Genomic DNA, 23,689 nt, shown 5'->3' on the forward strand with positions numbered 1-23,689 from the left:
AAAAAAAGGAGTAAGACTACATTTTCTGCCCTAAAATATTCAGGCTGTTAATTTAGTTCTGTATGAAAAATATTTTTTTTATAAATAACTCAAGGCAGTAAACTTACATAATATATCTTTCTGTTTAACCCACAACAAGCCTGTGAGGTAAATTGAACTGAGAGAGGGTGACTGTCCCAAAGCCACTCATGGCTATGGTAGGGCTAGAACTCATGGTGTCCTGGTTTCTAAGCCAGCACCTTATCCCTTTCAGTTCAAAATATTAATGAAAGCACTGTGAGTTTCTGACTTGGAAGAGTTGTCGTGGGTTTGAGGCAATTGCCAGAATGGCAAAATAATTTAATTATTGATTTCATTCTTTTTAAAAAAGACAGGCATTATGTGTGATAGGACAGACTGAAAAAGAGTCAGGCCTATAAGATTCAAGTACTTCATTCTGACCTCCGTATTATAGTAGCAGTGATTCATAGAGATGACTGTGAGGTATATTTGTTGTTGGCAAATTTGGGCCAACATATCCTTTGCTGCATTTTCATCATTCTGTACATGTTGTTTTGCCTTTACTTATGCTGTAAGCTGCTGTTTCTCAACCTCAGCAACTTCAGGATGTGTGGATTTCCATTCCCAGAATTCCCCAGCCGGCATGATGGCTGGGGAATGCCCACACATCTTGAAATTGCTGATGTTGAAAAGCACTGATGCATTAGCAGCAGTTTTTCCAAGTGCATGTCTGCCATTTAATTTCTTTTCATGGCTAAAAGTAAAGTCTCCATCAAATTAAGCTCAATTCCCAGTGATTTCATGGAAACATCCATTTTGTTTTCTTGTTAGAACTATGGGAGTACTGTGTGCATCAGAGGTGGTAATCAGTAGGTTCTGACCAGTTCTGGAGAACTGGTAGTGGAAATTTTGAGTAGTTCGGAGAACCAGTAAACACCACCTCTGAGTGGCCCTGCCCCCATCTATTCTCTGCCTCCTAAGTCCCAGCTGATCAGGAGGAAAAGGGGATTTTGCAGAAACCTTTCCCTGGAGTGGGGTGGGAATGCATATTTTACATCCTTCTCCTGTCATGCCCACCAAGCCATGCCCACCAAACCAAGCCACGCCCACCAAGCCACTCCCACAGAACTGGTAGTAAAAAATTTTTGAATCCTACCACTGGTGTGCATATATGTGTATAGATATAGTTTAGTTAATCATTTTCAAGACTATTTTATTTATTTATTTATTTTTTCACATTTGTATACCGCCCTATCTCCCTAGGGACTCAGGGCGGTTCACAGGCAAATAAAAAAGGTACACATAAATACAGAATAAAATATCCATTAAAAAACTTATTCCACATAGCCAAATAATTAAAAAGAACAGTATATATAATAAAACCCATTAAAACCTAAATTTAAAATCTAGTCCAGTCCTGCGCAGATGAATAGATGTGTTTTAAGCTCACGGCGGAAGGTTCGGAGGTCCGGAAGTTGACGAAGTCCTGGGGGGAGTTCGTTCCAGAGGGTGGGAGCCCCCACAGAGAAGGCCCTTCCCCTGGGTGTCGCCAAACGGCACTGCCTGGCTGACGGCACCCTGAGGAGTCCCTCTCTGTGAGAGCGCACGGGTCGGTGAGAGGTATTCGGTAGCAGCAGGCGGTCCCGTAAGTAGCCCGGCCCTATGCCATGGAGCGCTTTAAAGATAGTTACCAAAACCTTGAAGCGCACCCGGAAGGCCACAGGTAGCCAGTGCAGTCTGCGCAGGAGAGGTGTAACTGCCACGATGGGCTCCCTCTATCACCCGCGCAGCCGCATTCTGAACTAACTGAAGCCTCCGGATGCCCTTCAAGGGGAGCCCCATGTAGGCAGCATTGCAGTAATCCAGACAAGACGTCACGAGGGCTTGAGTGACCGTGCATAGGGCATCCCGGTCTAGAAAGGGGCGCAACTGGCGAACCAGGCGAACCTGGTGAAAAGCTCTCCTGGAGACGGCTGTCAAATGATCTTCAAAAGACAGCCGTTCATCCAGGAGGACGCCCAAGTTGCGCACCCTCTCCATCGGGGCCAATGACTCACCCCCAACAGTCAGCCGCGGACTCAGCTGACTGTACCGGGATGCTGGCATCCACAGCCACTCTGTCTTGGAGGGATTGAGCTTGAGCCTGTTTCTCCCCATCCAGACCCGTACGGCTTCCAGACACCGGGACAGCACTTCGATAGCTTCGTTGGGGTGGCCCGGTGTGGAAAAGTACAGCTGAGTGTCATCAGCGTACAGCTGGTACCTCACACCGAAGCCACTGATGATCTCACCCAGCGGCTTCATATAGATGTTGAACAGAAGGGGCGAGAGAATCGACCCCTGCGGCACCGCACAAGTGAGGCGCCTCGGGGCCGACCTCTGCCCCCCTGTCAACACCGTCTGCGACCGATCGGAGAGATAGGAGGAGAACTATGGAGAATTATGCAAATAAAACCCTTTTTAAAGGAAATTACAATATTTGATAACTTCATAGATCTGTCTAGGTGATTTTTGTTTGGTTTGCCTTCTGGAATGATGATGATGATGTTGTTGTTGTTGATGATGATGATGATTTAGACTTCTCTGTAAGGTCTGTCCCAGCTTGGGCATTTAGGAAAGAAAGACCGTCAACTCCATTTTCAGTGAAAGGTATAAGTTTACTAAAACCAAGTGGTTACTGTGTAAACAAACCCAGATCTGAGGATTCTTGTGTAAAGTTGGTGATTTTCCCTTCCCCCAGGCCCTTCCCCATGTTTATCTTGTGAGTGTCTAATAAGGTTGAAATTAGCTGTTTTGGCAACAGTTCTAAAGTTTGGTGCCTCTTTGGTGGGTGTTCGCATCCTGTTCCCATGCCTGTGTCCTTGGATCATTCAACTGTAGTCTCTGGTTGGCCCTCCTGATTCTTTTCATTTCCCATTTCCTGTATCTCCCCCCCCCCACATATATTATGGCAGGCTGCCATCAAAGCAAATCAGGGCTAGACTGCTTCCCAGTCTAGTTTAAAGCCTTGGTATTCCCTGGATGTCAGTTACTTAAGAAGCAATGAAGTCTGTTTCTGCTTAATTTCTGAGCCCAGACATGATTGTCCAGGTGTTAATACTTGCTATGGGTTGTATCTTAGAGATCAACTAATTGATTATGACACATGTTTTTGAAACCTCCTCTTTAATAAATGTAGGTTGTCACTTTTGTGGCAACAAATTTGACAGGGTTGCTTCTCTAAAAATGATCAATGAATGCTCTCAGTAGTAGGTGCAAATTGATTTGAGGTGATGTTATGAAAGTTTAATTATGAAAATTGTTATGCAAGTTCTATCTGGAGCATTTGATATGACAGGTGTGCATGTACTAACTGAAGCTGTTGACTATATCATGTGATGCCCAAGGTTGTATTAATTTTTAAGTGCACAAGTAAGAGCTTGCAGGGTACCCTGTCATCCAATTTTTAGAGACCAGGAAGTATATGAAAGAGTTAAAAAAAGAAAGGAAATGGAGTTTAAAATCCACAAATGTATATCCATATTATGACGCTTTAGTTCTGTTGACTTACTATTTTACATTCTACCTAAACTGTTTCATTCTGGCTATTAGTTCACCTCTATTTCTGTTTCCACACATACTCCTATTTACCCAAAACATTTCATTTCATATTAAATAACCCCAACTTTGAATACCTTGGAATATATCCCATTTGTTGATAAATTTTGTATGTTTATTAGGAACATAAAAGGCCTCATTTAATTAAAAAGTGACATTCTAAGTCCTGAGTACCGGTATTGATAATTGTGTAAGATTCACGAAAATAATAAAGAAATTATTCTGCTTAGAAAATCTGAAGTATTCATGGAAAATACTGATTGTATGTTTCAGTGAAATATTAGTCATTTTTGTTAAGCTTGATATTGGTTATATTCAAATATCAATGCAATATGACAGTTTTTAAACAATTAAACAATTATTTTAAACAATTAAAATAATATAAAACAATATTTTACAATAGAAAATAGTATCCAGTGAAGGATTATTGTGTAACTGCACTTCTTATAATTTTAACTGAGTGTAGAGAATTCATGCTGAACTACCACTCTTAACCTCCTTCGTTAATTCATTAATGGAGTGTTTTGATACTTATTCCCTGATTTTCACCTGACTTCAAACTTCTCCTGATTTTGGTTCCTGGTTAAGAATTATTGTAGTCCTGTCTACCCAAGGAAATAATTTGTTGCTGTGTTTCTCTGATTCCAGAGTGATGAAGGCCCAAGAGGGACTATGCAAAGATGTCATCAAAGAAAATCCCTGTTCCTTTATGTTCTACTCTTCAGTGCTGTCATTGGTCTTGTGTTAGTCATTGTCTTCTCCATCATTACATGTGATCTAGGTATCAGAGCTTTTCTTTTTTATGACTTATTCTGTATTTGCTCATTTGAAGGCTCTTTCCTATCATTAGTTCTCTCCAGGTTAAGCATAAAAAATGAGTGACAAAACCATTTTGTCAGATTGAGGGAACCAAAAATGCTTAATTAAATTTGAAGTTGCTTCATAAAGTTGCTTTAGGGTGGTTATGATGACTAAAAAGTATGGAAATTGCAATCCTACACAGAATTCTGTTCAGAAGCTTGTTGGGATTCTAGAAGTGATCTGCTTTTAAAAGAGAGCCAGTTGTTCCTGGTAGTGTATAGATGCTCTGTGTATGTGTATCTTACAGAGCGTATTTGGATGAAATGCTAGCAAAAAACTGAAAGAAGCTTTCCTTTGAGCTAAATTCAGAGCAGCATGATAGCATGAGAAGGAAAATGAGGGAATCAAGTTTCAGAGCTTTAATGTTCACTTACCAGAATAATAATTTGTATTGATAAAAGATCTTTACCAACTAAGATCACCCAGAATTATGAGAAAAGTTGCACATTTTTTTGCGAAGTGTGATTAATGTGTTATGGAAATCTCATCAACTTCTGTACTCCCAGAAAACTCTTGGAAGACCTTTACATTTTAATGTTTAAACTGATTCTTGAAAATCTCAAGATCCCCTCATTTATCATAGTTTCTCAGTGAAGATAGCATAATATACATTTGTAGAAAGCACTTAGTACATTATTAGTCATATTTTCCTGTAATACTTTAAGTCAGGGCTGTCAAACTCCCAGCCCACGGGCCAGATGAATCATGCACTGGCCATGCCCATGCCCATTTTAGCAAAGGAGGGGAAAGTCCTGATACATCACATGATGCTGCCATGACAACATGAGTTTGACATCCCTGCTCTAAGTATCTGCAAGAGAACATTGGTGATGTACTCTCAGCTCACACAGTTTGGCATTGTGGTTCAGTAGATTTAGCCACAGGAAGCTCAACCTGAGAAGAACTATTTCCTACACCCAGACTCTCTGCAATGGGCACAGACTGAATTTTAAAAATACAGTCAGCTATTGTACAATGCATTGTTATACTAATACATAGCATCAACATATCTTAAAATATTCATGACATATTCAGTGTAAATATTTCTCCTTGGTGTAACTCTGGATATTCAGTTTGGCTGAATATTCCCCAAGCCAACACTCTTCATACTTTACATAAATGACCTTTGCGATCATATTAAAAGCAACTGTGTTCTCTTCGCTGATGATGTTAGACTATTCAACATCACCGACAATGCAACTACCCTTCAAAAAGACCGTGACTATGTGTCAGATTGTCTAACAAGTGGCAACTTCAAATCTCAACCAACAAATGCTCTGTCTTGCACATTGGCAAAAAAACCATAAAATATAAATTAGATGGACATGACCTTGTAGATGACCCTGACTCTGTCAAGGATCTTGGAGTACTCATTTCTAAAGATTTAATTGCCAAAGCCCACTGTAACAACATTGCCAAAAAGGCTTTAAGACTTGTTTATTTATTTTATTTGTCAAACACAACAGTATATATAAGTATAAGCATGAAATAATCATACAAATTGGATACAATCAAAGGAACATTAAGACAAGAACAGTAGGCACACTGGTGCTCTTATGCACGCCCCTTACAGACCTTTTAGGAATGGGGTGAGGTCAACAGTAGATAGTCTTTGGTTAGGGTTAGGGTTAGGGTTAGGGTTAGAGTTAGGCTTGCGTAGCTTCTTCTCTGGTAATATTGTACTACTAACTAGAGCATACAAAACATTTGCTAGACCAATTCTCATCTGTCTGGAACCCACATTGCATATTGGACACAAATACAACTGAGAGAGTCCAGAGATATTTTACGAGAAGAGTCCTGCATTCCTCTACCTACCATAAACTACCTTATCCCATCAAACTTCAAATTTTGGGCTTCAACTTAGAACTATGCCAACTTCAGTCTGACCTAAGTGTCATGCATAAAATTATCTGCCACAATGTCCTACCTGTCAATGACTACTTCAGCTTCAACCACAGCAATACACGAGCAAATAATAGATACAAACTCAAGGTAAACAGCTCCAAACTCGATTGCAGAAAATATGACTTCAGTAACAGAGTGGTCAATGCCTGGAATGCACTACCTGACTCTGTCGTTTCTTCCCCAAGCCCGCAAACCCCCAAAACTTTAACCTTAAACTATCTACTGTTGACCTTACCCCATTCTTAAGAGGTCTGTAAGGGGCATGCATAAGTGCACCATCCCTGTCCTAATATTCCTTTTTACTCTTACTCTTTTCATGTATTCAAATTATGTTTATACTGTTACCTGTTATCTTATATATGCTTGACAAATAAATAAATAAATAAATAAAATAAAAACGTTACCATTTCGCTGATGCTTCATTGTCCAAACAACATCACTGAAGCTTAAATATATATGGCCAAAAGGCAAAAGAAAGACCTTGAGGAGGGAGTAGACAAATGATAACAAATTCTATTGTAGTTTGTGCTTAGTCATTTATATTACCATTAATGATACAGTGATCCAGCCTGATTTATGTCATGTGACTTTCAAGAATTCTAGGATGCACATTCCAAAGGAATTGGTTACTTACGTTTTCCTGAGCAATGTGGAACTTATTTTGAAAAAACAAAAAAATGCAAAGGAAAAATTAGATGGAAAACATCCATTAATCAAATTGCTCCTTATGGAAGTCCTCAGTAGTTTCCACCCCCACCCCAACTCCAAAAATTGCATCCTAGAAGGCAGGGAAGAATTCAACACAATCTTAATGCCATTCTCTCTCTCTTCCCCTCCCCCTCCTTTATCTAAGATTCTAGACCAAGAAATCTCCTCTATTCTGCCTTGCAGGCAGAGATTCTAAGCTGGCTCATTTATATAGCTCTTACTTGCGCTAAGGAATTTTATTTTTCCTGGTATAGGAAGTTGTGCAAAGAAATGGATATATGCTATGGGCTTTTCTGCAGTTATAGTATAAAACAATCTATACTTTTCATTAAAGGCAAAACAATTTACAATTCCTCCTCCCTGTTCCTATGTTTTTCCAGAAAGCTGCAATACTGCATCCTGCCTTGTGCTCCTGACTAGACTGCAGGAGGCTCAGAATGGCACCATTGATCCTTGTGAAGACTTCTTCAATTATGCATGCGGCAACTGGGAGGCTAATAACACATGGGACATTGATGTACCCTCAGTGAATATGTTTGATGTACTTTTGGAAGAAAACTATCTCATCATGAAGAAACTTTTAGGTAGAGGGAGAATATATATTTATTTATTTATTTTATTTATTTTATTTGCATTTATATCCCGCCCTTCTCCGAAGACTCAGGGCAGCTTACACTATGTCAAGCAATAACCATAATATGGTTACTTCAGAATCCTATGCAGATATCTAGGGTGGGTGGGTGGGGGCAAAAACCAGAAACATATTCTAAATAGGACTGCTAGTAGTTATACCATTAATGAACATATAATGTATAACAGACATAGATTCATTGGTACTAAGATTCTTCATACCAACTCCTGTTATCAGAAAATCTACCTATATCCCCAGTTGCAAGTATAACAACCTGCAACAGAACAAATTTAAAACCAATTCAGATGGTAATTTTTTATTTGGCAAGATTATCACTAGATAATACTTCCTAGTCTTTTGATATAAAGAGCATTTTTTTTCTAAATGTATCCAATTGGAGAGGTAAGGAGAGCTCTTAGCTAACCATCTCTTTATGCATTCCTTTTAAATCTGCTTATTCTTTTGAACCTATTATTTATTCTTGGTTTATTCTTATTCATATTCCACTGTGAACCCATAATATTCAGGATTTCTTTTTGATTATATTATTTCATCAAGTGTTCTTCTGATTGATGCACAAAGTATGATTCATTTGTTCATCCCACTTGTAGTACAATTACCAAAAATCTCTGCTGCTTGCAGTGCTATATTCTTTCTTCTGACTGTTAAAAAAATTGATTGGATTCTGTTAGAGATTCTTGATAAACAAAAACAAAAACAAAAAAACCCACAAATTTTATCACTAGAGTTTGTCCTCTTGGGATTCTGGAATGGTGATTATGAAGATGATCATGATTTTAAGGAATAGGTTCTGTGGCATGAACAGGTTTGAAACCCCTTGCATTGTACTGTCCCCTCATTCTTAGCCATTTGTAAGGACCCTAGTAAGCCATAGTTTCCATATAACATTTCTGCCAGTTACCTATGTATAAGAAATATATATTCTCCTCTATTAGTTGCCTACTTTCTTCTTGACTTTTCCTTTCTCAATTCTGCATATCTAACATCTCTACTGTTTCTGTCCCTCTTGCTCCTTTCTGCTAAAGAAAAATGATAGCCAAGTCACTAACCTTATAAAAAAAATTAAATACAATAAAAACCAAAACTTTCAAATGGGAAAAGACCTCCCATAAAACATAAAGAATTCCAAATGTCAAATTCAGAAAAGTCCATTTGATACTCTTTTTGAATGTAGAGAGAACAGACCAATAAAGAAGAATATCTGTAACTCAGGGTTGAAATAAGGGGTTCTTGATGCTCTCTGAGCTTGGTTATTTTCTTGTAGATGTTTCATTACCCAAACTAGGCAAAATCTCATGATGTTATCTTGTTATCTAGTTTGGATAACGAAACATCTGCAAGAAAACAACCAATCTCAGAGAGCACCAAACACCCCTCAGAGAGAACAGGGACAATCACAACTCAAAATAGATCCCTCATCTGAGTTTTTAAATCCAGCCAAATAATTTTTCTCCCAGAAGTATATTACTTAATAACATACTTATAGTATCATATGGTATCATATGGTATCATATCAATTTCCAATTAATACAAAAGTTTCATCTGTACAAGCATAATATAATCAGATAACATTTTTGGAGGTCTTTTTGGAGGAATTCAATATGTCATCTTTAGCCATATTCAAAAGAAAGATAATTATGTAAACACAATGGAACCAAATTAATTCGATGATCAAACTTTGATTTCTGCAGCCATAATGTCTTCGTGGTGCTTCTTTGCACATGCATTCTTCTTTCTTGCTGTGCCCTTCTTTGCTCTATTTTTTTTCCTAATTTTATTTATGCATTCCATTGAAATAAGTAGCCTCAAGAAAAAGAAACCTGAAATACCTCATCACCTTAATTTTAATTGACACTTTTTTCTGCCTTGGATATCAAGGCATCTTATATTTCTGAATGTGGAAATATACTACAGATGGAACCTCTTCCATGGGTGGAGAAAGGGTCATCACCTCCATTCCCTGACTAATAAAAGGCAATGGGAATCTAACACAACTGAAAGAAGTGGTTGGGTAAAAGTATTGTACATTATGTCCTAATGCAGTAAAGCAGACATATGAATGCCAAAGCATGTGGAGATGCTCATCTGTTCTCTGTTGAACTTATGGATATAACCTTCATATGATTTGATTTAATAAACTTAATATGATTTAAATTTAGTATGATTTAAATTTAGGGTTATTTCTGCTAGCCAGCCAAACCAATGTGTTGGTTTCATTCAGATTCTTCTTTTCTCTTAAAGTTTATTACAAATACTTCAATATGCTGAAGAAGCACATATTGAAATAGAAAACATAGAATAGAAAAACATTCTGATAATAATCAGAATGAAGGAATTTTAGCTTTGTTTAACTCTGCATTTTATAGCTTGTCATATTGAAAGGAATTTGGGATGTGTCACATTTTTAAAAAAATATTCTCCCAATGATTTTGTTGATTTTAACTCTTTCTCTTGTTCAGAGGAACCACAACTTGGGACTAATAGCTCAGCAAAGGAGAAAGCTGTGCGGTTTTATACCTCTTGCATGAATACAGATCAGATTGAAGCTCAAGGTGCTGAACCTTTGAAGAAGCTCATAAATGAGGTGATCACTGTACATTAATGTGGATGTCTGATTTTGCCCAGGCATAAATGTATTCTATTATAGGTTCCATCTTCTTCATATTAGCACTGAATATAACAAGTGTGATCCTTTACTTTCTGGTCCAGAAACTCAAATAATTGATGATTGGTTATGATGTTCCTATTTCTTTCTTTCTTTTTTAAAATAATATTTTATTGGTTTTTAAAAACAAAAACAATGGACATTGCCTGACATCTCTGGTTTTTAACATTTGTGTCAAAGTCAAATTAATAAGTGGTATATTCCTTGATCTATATACAAATTTACATATCTCCTACTTCATTACATATCAAGTATACAATGTATTACTTCATAAAAAGGCATTACACATATTCAATAAACCTATGTTACACTCACAAGTTCAATACACATTGATATATGCATTTCCAGACATTCACTGTCCCTTGTTTTTGGCATTCTTCCTCTTGTCTAACCAATTATAAAATTTACTCCAGACTTCATAGTACCTTGATTCGCTTTTATCTTTGAGTTCTAAGGTAAGTCTGTCCATCTCTGCAGAGTTATAAATTTTATATATTACTACTTCTGATGGTATTTCTTTACGGTTCCATTTTTGAGCAAATGCTAATCTTGCCGTGGTTAGTATAAAAGGTAAAGGTTCCTCTCACACACACGTGCTAGTCGTTGCCAACTCTAGGGGGGCGGTGCTCATCTCCGTTTCAAAGCCAAAGAGCCAGCGCTGTTCGAAGACGTCTCCGTGGTCATGTGGCCGGCATGACTCAACACCAAAGGTGCATGGAACGCTGTTACCTTCCCACCAAAGGTGGTCCCTATTTTTTCTACTTGCATTTTTACGTGCTTTCGAAACTGCTAGGTTGGCAGAAGCTGGGACTAGTAACGGGAGCTCACCCCGTTACACAGCAGCACTAGGGAATTGAACCGCCGAACTGCCGACCTTTCGATCGACAAGCTCAGCTGTCTTAACTCCTGAGCCACCCCGTCTTTGTATGATTAGTATATGTAGTGTTAAATAGATTACATTTTTGTCGTATTTGCCATCTATCACACCCAATAAGAAAAATTCTGGCTTAACTTCTATTTTAACCATTAGGATCTCTTCTAGCCAGCTATTTATTTGCTGTCAAAAGGTTTTTGCTTTTGGGCACTCCCACCACATAGGATAATATGACCCTAAATCTGCCTCACATTTCCAACAAATTGGAGAGTATTTTTTGCTAATTCTTGCCAATCTTGTGGGTGGGAAGTGCCTCCTGTAAAACATTTTATACAGATTTTCTTTATAAGAGGTTGCCAGTGTAATTTTGATTTCCCCCCCCCCCCACAGATTCTGCCAATTATCCAAATCAATACTGTACCCAAAACTTCTACTCCAGGTTATCATAGTCTCCTTAACTTGTTCTTCAATCATGTCTTGTTCCAATTGAAATAGACCCCACTAAAGTAAGGGTACCAATATACCACAAAAGTTGAATACTTTATAAGGCTTAAAGGAAATTTCCTATCATATAAGCAGAAGTAAAATAGTATCTTGCAGAGGCGTTCTGTCGCAATAACCAATGGGAAGATGTGAAATCTTGCTAACTATTATTCTTTGTGACCTGTGTACCAGCTACTTTCTGTAACATGATATTGAAAGAGGTGGGCATCGAAAGTGACAGATGAATCAGGTGGTGTAAGATACTTTCCATAAATGGACATTATTATACACTGACCATTTAATCTAAATGTCAACTTCTTCTTTTTTTGTTATTTTACTTTCTGTAAGAAACATATAGAGATACGATCATGGGTGTGGCTTATTGTTCAGATTTCTTACCGCATGAGCAGAATCTGTTCCAAATTGCACAATTAAACCTTGTCTCTCCTCTCATTCTGGGTTATTTCTCCTGATTTAAAAACTTAACGTTTTAACTTTCTGTAGCACAATAAGTAACGATACAATTTTTTAATGGCCTTTCCCTCTGTACTTAGAATTTTGTCCAATTCTGATGATTCTAGTTTTATATCCTGCCCTCTTTTATCCTTCATAAATTTAGACTGTATTTGTAGATATACCCACCACTCTAATTCAATTCCATCTTCCTTTAACTTATTCCTTGATTTAAGTTCCCCTTTCACATTTAGTAATTCTTTGTATGTAACAGATATTCCTATTTCTTATTGACATATATCTAAAATATAAGGATTTTATATTGCCCAGCCTATATTTCTGCCTTTATTTTCTGTTGCTTCTTAAATTCTGTATCTACTTGGATTCATTTCTCATTGCCATGATTTCTCCCTTACTTGCTATTCTTAGATATATACTTTCCTCTTTTTTAAAATGTCAACTTTTGGAACTTAATGGCTGGAATTCACCAATTTAAAAATGTACTCAATTTGAAAGATTTAAATTTAAAGATGTAATGATATGTGAGAATGACCTTGAGAGACAGAGAGAAGAGCCACAACCACAGAAATAGTTGGATAAGAGGCAGATTAGTCCACCGCAGGAATGTGGGTGTTGGAAACATCTTAGAAGGAATTCTCCCTAATTTCTCAGACTGAATGGCAATGGGGGAGAAATCTACTTTCACACTGGTAAGATTCTGTTAGTGTAACTTTACAACAAAGTAGAATTAGTTCATCTGGACACACTTCTTGTCTGGACTAACTTGCAAGGCTGACAAAAAGTGGTAAGCCTATATGTCTAATTAAGGATAAACCCACATCTCCTTTGTCCCTGGGTTCAGAACATCACAAACATTTTGAATGGCAAAAAAAGTTGTTGTAGGAAGAGGAGTTGAATGACAGCAGCTTCATATCTTGCCACTTTTCTGCTCAGGGTAGCTTGTTCCTGCAGCCAAAAGAAAAGGCAGCATTGAAGCTCTTTTGCTCATACTTGCATACTTGTATATTATGTATATACAGTACTTGTATATACTTGTATAGTATGAAGTGGGTTCAAATAATATTTGTGTGTGGGGGTTGACACAAACCCACTTTAATCTGTTGACTCATAAAAATTGAGTATGAATAAAATAATACTTTCCACAGATGTGAAGAAGTATCCCTCCAGAACACAGTAATTCTTGTGTAATGTGGGCTTTTGTGTTCATTATGTCACTTTTATTATTTGTTTTCTTTTGTTGCTAGTTGTTGGACAGATTACTGTGATGACGTAGCCTTGGACATAAAGTTCTTTCCAGATCTATTTTTTCTAAACCTTTCTTAAAGGTTTGTTTATTACTAGTAATAGGCCAATTACAGATCTAATACTACAGAGTTTTCATAGTTCCTTAAAGGCAATATTTTCGGCCCTAGAAAAGTCATCTTAACTTCCATATTCAGCTCCCATTCTTCAAATAAGGCAATTTCTGGCAGGGAAAAATGCATATATGAATCATCCCATAGGAACTTCTCCTTGGTTTTCTTATTACTTTCTGGGTGCCAATATAGCTATAAGCATTGATCAAGTGAACAGGAAGAACCAATAGGAGTTTGCAGTGGAATTCATACAAATTAATGATACATTTGACATCTGAGAAGGTAACAAATAGAAAATAAATTATTTTTCCATTTATGGTGAAATGGAAGTGAATGGACCTGACTTTGCTGCTGTGACTTGCAACAATTGGGAGATATGTTTGCAACTAGTGCAAGCTAATGGCACTAATGGAAGAAATACTGCAGTTGGATGAGCAAGGGACTAACAACTATTAAGAAGATAAAACAAAATTATTAGATTAAATAAAGGTGCATTGCAACAGGAGTCAGGAACAGAAGCAACTTTCCAAAGGGAAGAGAATCAAACAAAGAAGCAAACTGAAAGGGGGTGACAACAAGAAGAAGACAGGCAGAAGGAACAATGCAGGACAGGAAGTCAGAAATGGTTTTCTGGTAACAACAAAATAAATGGATTAAATATTCTATCAAAGGAAAACTGAGGTGGACTAAGCAAATGAGCGACTAGAGCAATAAAGAGCAGATGTACGTAAGAGAACAGAAGAGAAAATTTGGATTGTATTGTTCTGAAAATAGAAATTAAGCAGGAGAATTACTTACCAGTTTCTGCCAATCCAGTGATTTTTTCTTTGCTAATATATTATTCAAACAACCTATTCATGACACCTGTGTACATTGACAACACAAGATGGAGTACACAGAAATCAAATCAAGTTTATAATCAGTACAAGAAAGTAGAAAACCTCATACCTTATAATAGCAAAAATATGAAACAATTAATGTGCAAGTTACAAGTAAAGCAGAAGAACAAAGCCAACTAATTTCTACTATATCAGCATACAGCCTCCATTTTCAGTGAGAACATCAATGATCACTTTGAAATCTTGAACCTCATTAATAGAGAAACAATGGAATTAAATCAAACAAAACGTTAAGTATAGATGTGGGGGGAAAACCCTGTCAAAGACCAAAAAACAGAAAAAGCAAACTAGATGTCAGAACTAGGAAATTGCAACGAAGAGAAGAGAAGCTAAAGTCATGAAAGACAAATACTTCAGGAAGGAGGTATTTTACAGATCATCTAGAAGAGACAAGAAGCAATAATACAACATCTGTAAGAATGTTATGGATATGGAAACAATAACAGAAAAACTGGAACAGTTTTTCAAAAGATATCTAAGTCAGAAGGAGTTTCCAATTTTGAAATGGTATGTGGGAGGACACCAAGTAACTGATACCTTAGAAATGATTTCCTGTTTACAAGAATCCCTAGTACTAGCAGATGAAGTTAGAATGGCCCTCCTGTGCTCAACAAGTTGGAAGAATATAAGAACTTATGGAATAATTATAGAAATATAACATGCAACAGAAGAAGAATCAGTAAAAGTCCCAGTGAAACTATGTCAACAAATCTTTATGCAACAGATTGAAAGGAGTCTGTCTACATACCAGTAACAAAACAAAAAAAAAGGAAGCTTTCTACATAATAGCAAAATAATGCTTATGATCATTCAACACAGATTTATTTCCTTACATGGAAACAATCATTTCCTTATATTTCTTTCCTTATATGGAGAAGGAGATGCCAGAAATTCAAACTGGTTTTTTAATCATGAGATTATTATTGCTGGAGCATAATGAATAGAAAAGAAAGCCGAAGAGGGGGCAAAAATCAATATGTGCTTCATTGACTATAGAAAAGCTTTCACCTTGCCAGCCTCAAGCTGTGGAATTTTTCACAGCTGTGGAAGACGGGGGTGGAGGGGAGGTCAACCTATTTTCCAAAGCATCTGAAGGAAGAACAAGAAGCAATGTATGGAAACTAATCAAGGAGAGAATCAATCTAGAAATAAGGAAAAATGTTCTGATAGTTAGAACATTTAATCAGTGGACCAACTTGCCTTCAGAAGTTGTGGGTGCTCCACCAATGGAGGTTTTTAAGAAGAGATTGGACAACCACTTGTCTGAAATAGTATAGGGCAGGGGTCTCCAACCTTGGTCCCTTTAAGAATTGTGGACTTCAATTCCCAGAGTTCCTCAGCCAGCTTTGCTGGCTGAGGGACTCTGGGAGTTGAAGTCCACAAGTCTTAAAGGGACCAAGGTTGGAGACCCCTGGTATAGGGTCTCCTGCTTGAGCAGGGGGTTAGGCTAGAAAACCTCTTAGGTCCCTTCCAACTCTGTTATTCTGTTATTTTTGAATACAGATAGCTGAAAATGTAAATTATCTAATAACTTAGATAATTTCGTTAGCTCTAATAATGAAAGTCAAGAAGCACATGAAAAACATGAGACTATGATTAAATGTAAAGAAAATCAAACTGATACCAACATGTACTGCAAGGAGCTTTAAAACTGATTATGAAGACATTGAAGTGATAGATACCATCTGCCTTTTAAAATTGAGTATCAGAGTAAGGCTATAGCAATTAAGACATTTTTCAGGCCAGCATACAATATGGGGGGAGTAAAGATATTTAGACGCCATGATGTGTGTGAAATAGCTTTCATTGTGATCCTCTGGGGAAGAAACAGGGTAGAAAGAGTATTGATGATTTTGAACGTTGTTGCTAGAGAAGACCCTTGATAATATTAGAGACAGCTAAGAAAACAAATAAATGAATCAAACCAGAGTTCTCACTTGGAAGAAGCAGAAGAGTTTCAAGCAGCAAAGTGGGAGGATTCAATTACATAGGAAAATGAATTCATCACTGAAAGCTTGAAGGGCCAGTTTGGGGACTGATCATCCTGGAGGAAATTTATATATATGATTTACTAAGATTCAACACTGACTTAGTAGAGCTTAATCACTCAAACAATTATTCAAGGTCTTTGAAATGCAGATTCAGATTTTAAAAGATCTATAGAGTACTTGGTAAAAGTATTAGAGATTAAAAAACCCTTTTGCTTTGAGAGTTATGGGCAACATGTCAATTTATTTTTACTTATATAATATTTCCCTCAGTAAATATCCCTCCATTAGAAGGTTTCTTTGCAAAGATTATTGAGGTAAAGTGAGTGAAGGATACATGGAATGCTGCAGTATCTTATCAAGGCCATGATTCATTTTGATAATTTTTTCATTTTCAGATGGGCAAAAAGTTGCTTCAGATAAGTCTTACTATTCTACTGACTTACCTCCTCCATGATATTAGGTGGTATCTAGATGTCAGCATTTTCACTTTATAATTCTGTTTACTCAGTGTTTCTTCTGTCTATATTGGGTACTATATAACTACAAGAAATGTGTTAAAAAAGGAGAGAACAGGAAAATTGTGCTGTTGGGGTTCATCATCTGAGGCAGGGTTGTAAGTCCATCAATAAGTTCAAATAATAGTGGAGTGAAACGATAGTGCTCTGGCAGAAAAAAAAGAAACTCTTTCTTTTCATAACACAATCTTGACAGAAATACTAATGCCCTTATTTGCGGGGGGGGGGATCAAAATTTTGCATTAGTTTTAATGAGGACATGTGGACTGGGGAATACAACTAGATGAGCTAAATCTACTTTGGTATAAGGCTACATTTTTAGAATCTTGCAAGTTTGAAAGTACAAACTTCCTGCCTGCCATTTTTAACTGCTTGACCCATTAGGGAAGCTCCTCCCTATTTTTCTTTCTTTGACTGTTAAACAATTGTGGGCTCGTCTCTGTCTTGAATTATGGCTTTCAAGGCAGCATTGCCTCTCTCTTTTCCTCAGGATAATCTATGCATCCCGTTATAGGGATGACTATTTTAAGCTAAGCAGTGTAGCAGGACATTTATCAGGATGGCAAATGAGGAAAGAAAAGAATGAAACCTGTCCTTACGTATGGTGGTGATGGTGCTGCTTATTATTATTTTATTTACACAAAATGACAGTATACACAGCAAATGAGATAACTATGCTGGATGATGATGATGATGATGATGATTTCATTTATTTTAAAAGGAGTCTTAGTTGAGTCCATTTCTGCAATCAAATTTGAACTGAGCATTTTCTGACTCAGAACATATACATACTTAGCTATTTTATAACCCTTTTTTCTTGGTAATGCTGGAAGAAAAATCCAGTGCGGTTCCAATCTGGAAAAAAGGTGCTGGAAATAAAATGGAGGCTGGTTGGAAAGAAGGACTCTGTTTATTGATGAGCAGAAGCTACAGCAACATGCAGTTCTGGGACAGCTGAAAAACTGGGGTTGGGATAGGTGGGCTTTTATACGTTCTTTGGGGTTTTGTGTTTTAAATGCTCCAGGAGTTGTGCAATGTAGTGAACTTTATTTCTTGCTATTCTAATGAGGTTGGGTTAATCCTATTATGTCCTAAAAGTCATGTCCTGTCTTTCTTAATCCCATCAGCTGGAGCTTTGTTTGTGAATAGATTGGCCCAGTCTTTCTTAATGGACACAAAATATCCATCTCTAAAGATTTTAGGTATCTGCTGGAGGCTGTTTTACTATGCAGGAAGACTGGGGTTGCTTTTAAGAACATGTTTTCTCCATTTCTCCTTTGGGGAAATATAATATTCTGCCCCTTTTTTAATATTTTCTAAAATACTTCATTCTCTGAGGGAGGGGGCTTCCTACAGTAACAATGTTCAAATTTTCTTTGTTCAGATTGGTGGTTGGAATATCACCGGATCCTGGAAACAAACAGATTTTAACCAAACTCTTCAGATACTCATGGAAAAATACAACACTTTTCCATTCTTCAAATTAGAAGTCAGACCCAGTTCATCTGATCCAAGCACCAATATTATCCAGGTAGGACTACTAGAAGGCAACGTTTAGGCAGTGCAGTGAAAAGGTTTTATTCAAATATATGCATTTTCCTGTATGAAGTTACCTTATGCAGAGTCAGAACAATGGAATTAGCACACAGAATATGACCATGTGTGGCTATGAACATGCAGTGCTCAAAACACATATTATGATAAATCTCTTTCCTTTCTATGTTATATCAGGATTCAGGTTTGATGACCCCCCCAAAAGAAAATCAATGGAAATTTGAGTATTTTTGTTTTTTATATATTTTCATGTATTACTATATAGTAGTAATACACCAGGGGCCTCTGGTGGCTCAGACTGCTAAGACAGTCTTTATTAACACAGCTGCTTGCAATTACTGCAGGTTCAAGTCCCACCAGGCCCAAGGTTGACTCAGCCTTCCATCCTTTATAAGGTAGGTAAAATGAGGACCCAGATTGTTGGGGGCAATAAGTTGACTTTGTATATAATATACAAATGGATGAAGACTATTGCTAACATAGTGTAAGCCGCTCTGAGTCTTCGGAGAAGGGTGGGATATAAATGCAAATTAAAAAAAAACATGCTTCTTTAGTGCAATTTTTGGGGGTCAGGAAAAAGAAAGAGAGAGGGAGAGAGAGCACTAAGCTCTTCCACTGTTTACAACATTCAGTAAATTTTCATGCTGAGATATAGAGTGTGAAGGATTACATATCTTTTTTTAAGTTAAGGAAAGAATACATTAAGGAATACAATAGATCTGATACAGTACTTGCATTGGCATCATTGTTCTGTCCAGTGGAATTAGAAATGCTTATTGGTTCCAAACAAAATCCATGATAGAATAGATGCTTTATTATCAACAGCAACAACTCAGAATGCATTATTTTCCTCTTTGAAAATTGCTATATCAGCTTACATCTGATAGATTATCACATGGAAAATTAATGCAAATTTGTGCCATTGCTGATAACAACTTGACATTGTAAACTCTTCTGTTTGCAATGCTCTCTTCTTATCAGCAATTTTGCAGAAGTCAGTATTCTCTCAATACCTTCCTTCCTTCCTTCCTTCCTTCCTTCCTTCCTTCCTTCCTTCCTTCCTTCCTTCCTTCCTTCCTTCCTTCCATTCTTTTCCTCTTTCCTTCTTTCCTTTCTTTTCCTTACAATTACTTTTGGATTATTGTTACCCTGTTTATAATGTAGCTGCTATTACTATCTATCCTTGTTTTCTTTTTTCAGATTGATCATCCAGAATTTGAGTTGCCACTAGAATACTATTTTGAAAGAAATGTGAATTATCCCCAGGTAAACTGTGTTAAATTATTAATTTACTGTTCCTGGTTTAGTCATTTCTCAAGTCAGTCTCTACATTTTGTGCTTGTTATGTGAAGCGGAGAATATATTGTGAGGTGGGTCACAAGGTCTCATTCATCTATGAGGTATGTTACAGTATTGTACTGAGAAATTTAAATGGATGATATTGCTTGTTTCTGGTTTTAAAGTGGCCTCAACTCATGGTGGAGTTCAGTGGTAGGTTTCACATTTTGTTACTACCGGTTCTCCCCATGCACACCTGCATTCCGTGCATGCGCCCGGTCTCAAAAAGGCTGTTCTGTGCCTAAACAGAACAGCATAGAGCTGGGGCAAGCGGGTGGGTGGCTATTTCCGCTACTGGTTTGCCTGAACCAGTCTGAACCAGCTGAATACCACCTCCGGTGGGGACTGGAAGTCTCCATTGTAATCACCTTAATCACCAGGTAACTTGTTCAAATTGAAATATACTATGGACTTTATGTGGTATTGAATCAGTGGGATACTCCAAAGAAACTTGGTTTATCTATCCTAATAGCTTTCCTGAGTGAATTAGCTGAGATGATCTGAAGTGTGCTATTAAAGAACTTCAGGATAATGAGCCTACAAAAATTCAACAATTCAATTCATGCTGAAGCTGAGGCTTTATTCCTTCCATGTTAACTGTGAATCATTCTAAAACTATAACTAGACAAAACTATAATTATGACATTAAACTGTCTTACTATAGGGTCTCACATTAATTCTGGCCCGGGATATGGGTAGAATGAATTTGATACTGGAGGAAAAGATAATAGTTATTCCAACATGATGCTCAGAACGTCATTCCCTATCAAAAAAAGTAAAAGAAGTCCTTAAGGGCATCCACCTTTGACAACTGATGGAATCTAATGGATTCTTGGTTGCTCTGAGGTTTTTGCAGAAGCCAGAGCTAATAATCTTGTTTTAATCAACTACCGGTATATAGGACAAAAGTATATTCAACTGCTTTGAATGTTTTGATCTGTACTGTACAAGAGGAAAACAAAAGATATTGAGGCAATTGCTCTAAATAGTTTTATTCAACATTGTAGATTAAAAAAAAAAAACTTCTCCCTACTTCTCCTGAAATCTCTGGCCATGGAGCAGGTCAGGAGACAACTAAAGTATAAGTGGCATGATATTTACAATGGTGGTGCACACATTCCTGCTTGTTGGGTGGCATAAAAAGTTGTAAAGAAGACTTCTTCACATCTTTAAATAGCTGTCCGGCAGATCTTTTAAAAGTGGGTTTATTATTATTAAAGAATTTATTGCCATTGCCTCAGATAAATTGAATTTACAGCTTTCAATTACTTGCTTGATAGATTTAGCAGGCACTGAGGACAAAATTGCTCATCTTCATGCTGATGTGAACACAGTTTTGATTTCAAATCTACCGAACTGTATCTTGTACCTCCTGATGCCTATAGATATGATAAGACGTCTTGCTCACTTGACCATATTACCTTATTCAGTGATCATCTCAGAAAACAGCAATTGCTGACTGTGCCCATGCTCTCCAAAAGTTGTGTTGTGGGATCTTGTAAATAGTCTTTTATTCCCATCCCAAAGGTGTTTTTTCAAAAGGCAACTACACTGTTTTTCCTTGAAGACATTTTGCTTCTCATTCAAGAAGCTTCTTCTGACTGAATGGTGATGGATGGAAGGATTTGTACTCCATTCTCCACCATTCAATCAGAAGTTAAGAAGCTTCTTGGATGAGAAGCAAAATGTCTTCAAGGAAAAGCAAAGTCCAGTTGCCTTTTGAAAAAGCACCTTTGGGATAACCATGACCTGGATGACTGAAAATCTCCATAGACATTTTATTCCAGTGCTATCTATCATTTATATTCAACTGTAGCTGTCATAAATGTTGGCTCTGGTATTTTCAGTATGCAAATGACACTAAGGCTTACTATTCCATAGAATCTGAGTCCGGCGAGTCTCTGTCTGGATGTAGTCCTAGGATGGCTGGATAAATTAAATTGTTAGATTGAATCCTGGCAAAGTGAAGATGTTTTTGGCAGATGATTCTGAAAGGCATCATTGTCTTTGATAGCCATGTGATTTCTTTTTAAGAGAACTTATTGTCAACTTTAGTTGATATGCTTTCTTGAAAAAGGACAACTAAATACAGGGTAATTCTTGAAATGGAAACCACATATTTAGACCTCTAGTATGGGCTGTATAGGGCTGCTATTGTGCTTAATGTGGAAACTGCAGTTGGTACATAATCTGACAGCCAAGTTGCCACAAGAGGCAGTTGCATATCCACATGTTATACCACAGCCAAAGCATTTGAACTGGCTGCTAGTTAGCTACCAATCCAGGTTCAGATTTTCATTTTTGACTTGAAAAGTACTTAACAGCTTGGGACCACAACAACTGAAAATATACCTTCGTCATTACAGATCTGTCAGTTGCTAAGGTCATCTAGGGAGGTTCTGTTGCATGAGACAGGATTAACAGGGTATTTGTCTTGTCTTATTCCCAAATGGACCTTCTTTGTAGGGGCACCTATACTCTAGAATCCTTTCTCTTTTGAAATTTGTGAGGTGCCTACTATTATGTCTCTGGAATAGAATAGAATAACACAGTTGGAAGGGACCTTGGAGGTCTTCTAGTCCAACCCCCTGCTTAGACAGGATATCCTACACCACTTCAGACAAATGGTTATCCAATCTCTTCTTAAAAACTTCCAGTGTTGGAGCATTCACAACTTCTGGAGGCAAGTTGTTCCACTGATTAATTGTTGTCAGAAAATTTCACCTTTGTTCTAGGCTGCTTCTCTCCTTGATTAGTTTCTACCCATTGCTTCTTGTCCTGCCTTCAAGTGCTTTGGAGAATAGCCCGACTCCCTCTTCTTTGTGGCAGCCCCATAGATACCCAACAAGAAAAACACAGACTTCAGAGGATAATTAGAACTGCAGAAAAAATAATTGCTACCAACTTGCCTTCCATTGAGGACCTGTATACTGCACGAATCAAGAAGAGGGCTGTGAAAATATCTACAGACCCCTCGCATCCTGGACATAAACTGTTTCAACTCCTACCCTCAAAACGACGCTATAGAGCACTGCACACCAGAACAACTAGACACAAGAACAGTTTTTTCCCGAAGGCCATCACTCTGCTAAACAAATAATTCCCTCAACACTGTCAGACTATTTACTGAATCTGCAGTAATTAATTTAATTTAATTAATTTAATTAATCGTTTCATAGTTCCCATCACCAATCTCTTTCCACTTATGACTGTATGACTATAACTTGTTGCTGGCAATCCTTATGATTTATAATGATATATTATCATCAATTGTGTTGTAAATGTTGTACCTTGATGAACGTATCTTTTCTTTTATGTACACTGAGAGCATATGCACCAAGACAAATTCCTTGTGTGTCCAATCACACTTGGCCAATAAAATTCTATTCTATTCTATTCTATCATGTCACCCCTAGTCCTTTTCATCAGACTAGACATACCCAGTTCCAGCAACTGTTCTTTATATGTTTTAAGCCTCCAGTCCCCTAATCATCTTTGTTGTTCTTCTCTGCACTTTTTCTAGAGGCTCAACATCTTTTTTTACAGCGTGGCAACCAAAACTGGATGCAGTATTCCAAGTGTGGCCTTACCAAGACATTATAAAGTGATATTAACACTTCACGTGATCTTGATTCTATCCTTCTCTTTATGCAGCCTAGAACTGTGTTGGCTTTTTTAGCCGCTGCAGCATACTGCTGGCTCATATTTAAGTGATTGTCCACTAGAACTCCAAGATCCCTCTCATGGTTGTTACTATTGAGCAAGGTACCATATATACTGTACCTGTGCATTTTGTTTTCCTTGCCTAAATGTAG

The 23,689-nt window shown here is 37.4% G+C and overlaps 1 protein-coding gene across 3 annotated transcripts in view; it reads left to right on the plus strand.

The window, feature by feature from the left end:
• KEL (Kell metallo-endopeptidase (Kell blood group)) overlaps positions 1-23,689 on the plus strand; it is a 43,312-nt gene that overhangs the window by 4,248 nt on the left and 15,375 nt on the right. For all 3 annotated transcript variants that reach the window (XR_009153839.1, XM_058172857.1, XM_058172856.1), the window contains exons 2-6: positions 4,246-4,378; positions 7,455-7,658; positions 10,186-10,310; positions 18,367-18,513; positions 19,737-19,802. Coding sequence is in view for 2 of the 3 variants with exons in the window: in XM_058172857.1 (XP_058028840.1) it covers positions 4,246-4,378; positions 7,455-7,658; positions 10,186-10,310; positions 18,367-18,513; positions 19,737-19,802 (675 nt within the window). In the remaining variant the exon portion in view is untranslated. The remainder of the gene's footprint in view (positions 1-4,245; positions 4,379-7,454; positions 7,659-10,185; positions 10,311-18,366; positions 18,514-19,736; positions 19,803-23,689) is intronic.

The sequence above is a fragment of the Ahaetulla prasina genome, chromosome 2 (genome assembly GCF_028640845.1).
Source record: "Ahaetulla prasina isolate Xishuangbanna chromosome 2, ASM2864084v1, whole genome shotgun sequence".
Lineage (NCBI taxonomy): Eukaryota > Metazoa > Chordata > Lepidosauria > Squamata > Colubridae > Ahaetulla > Ahaetulla prasina.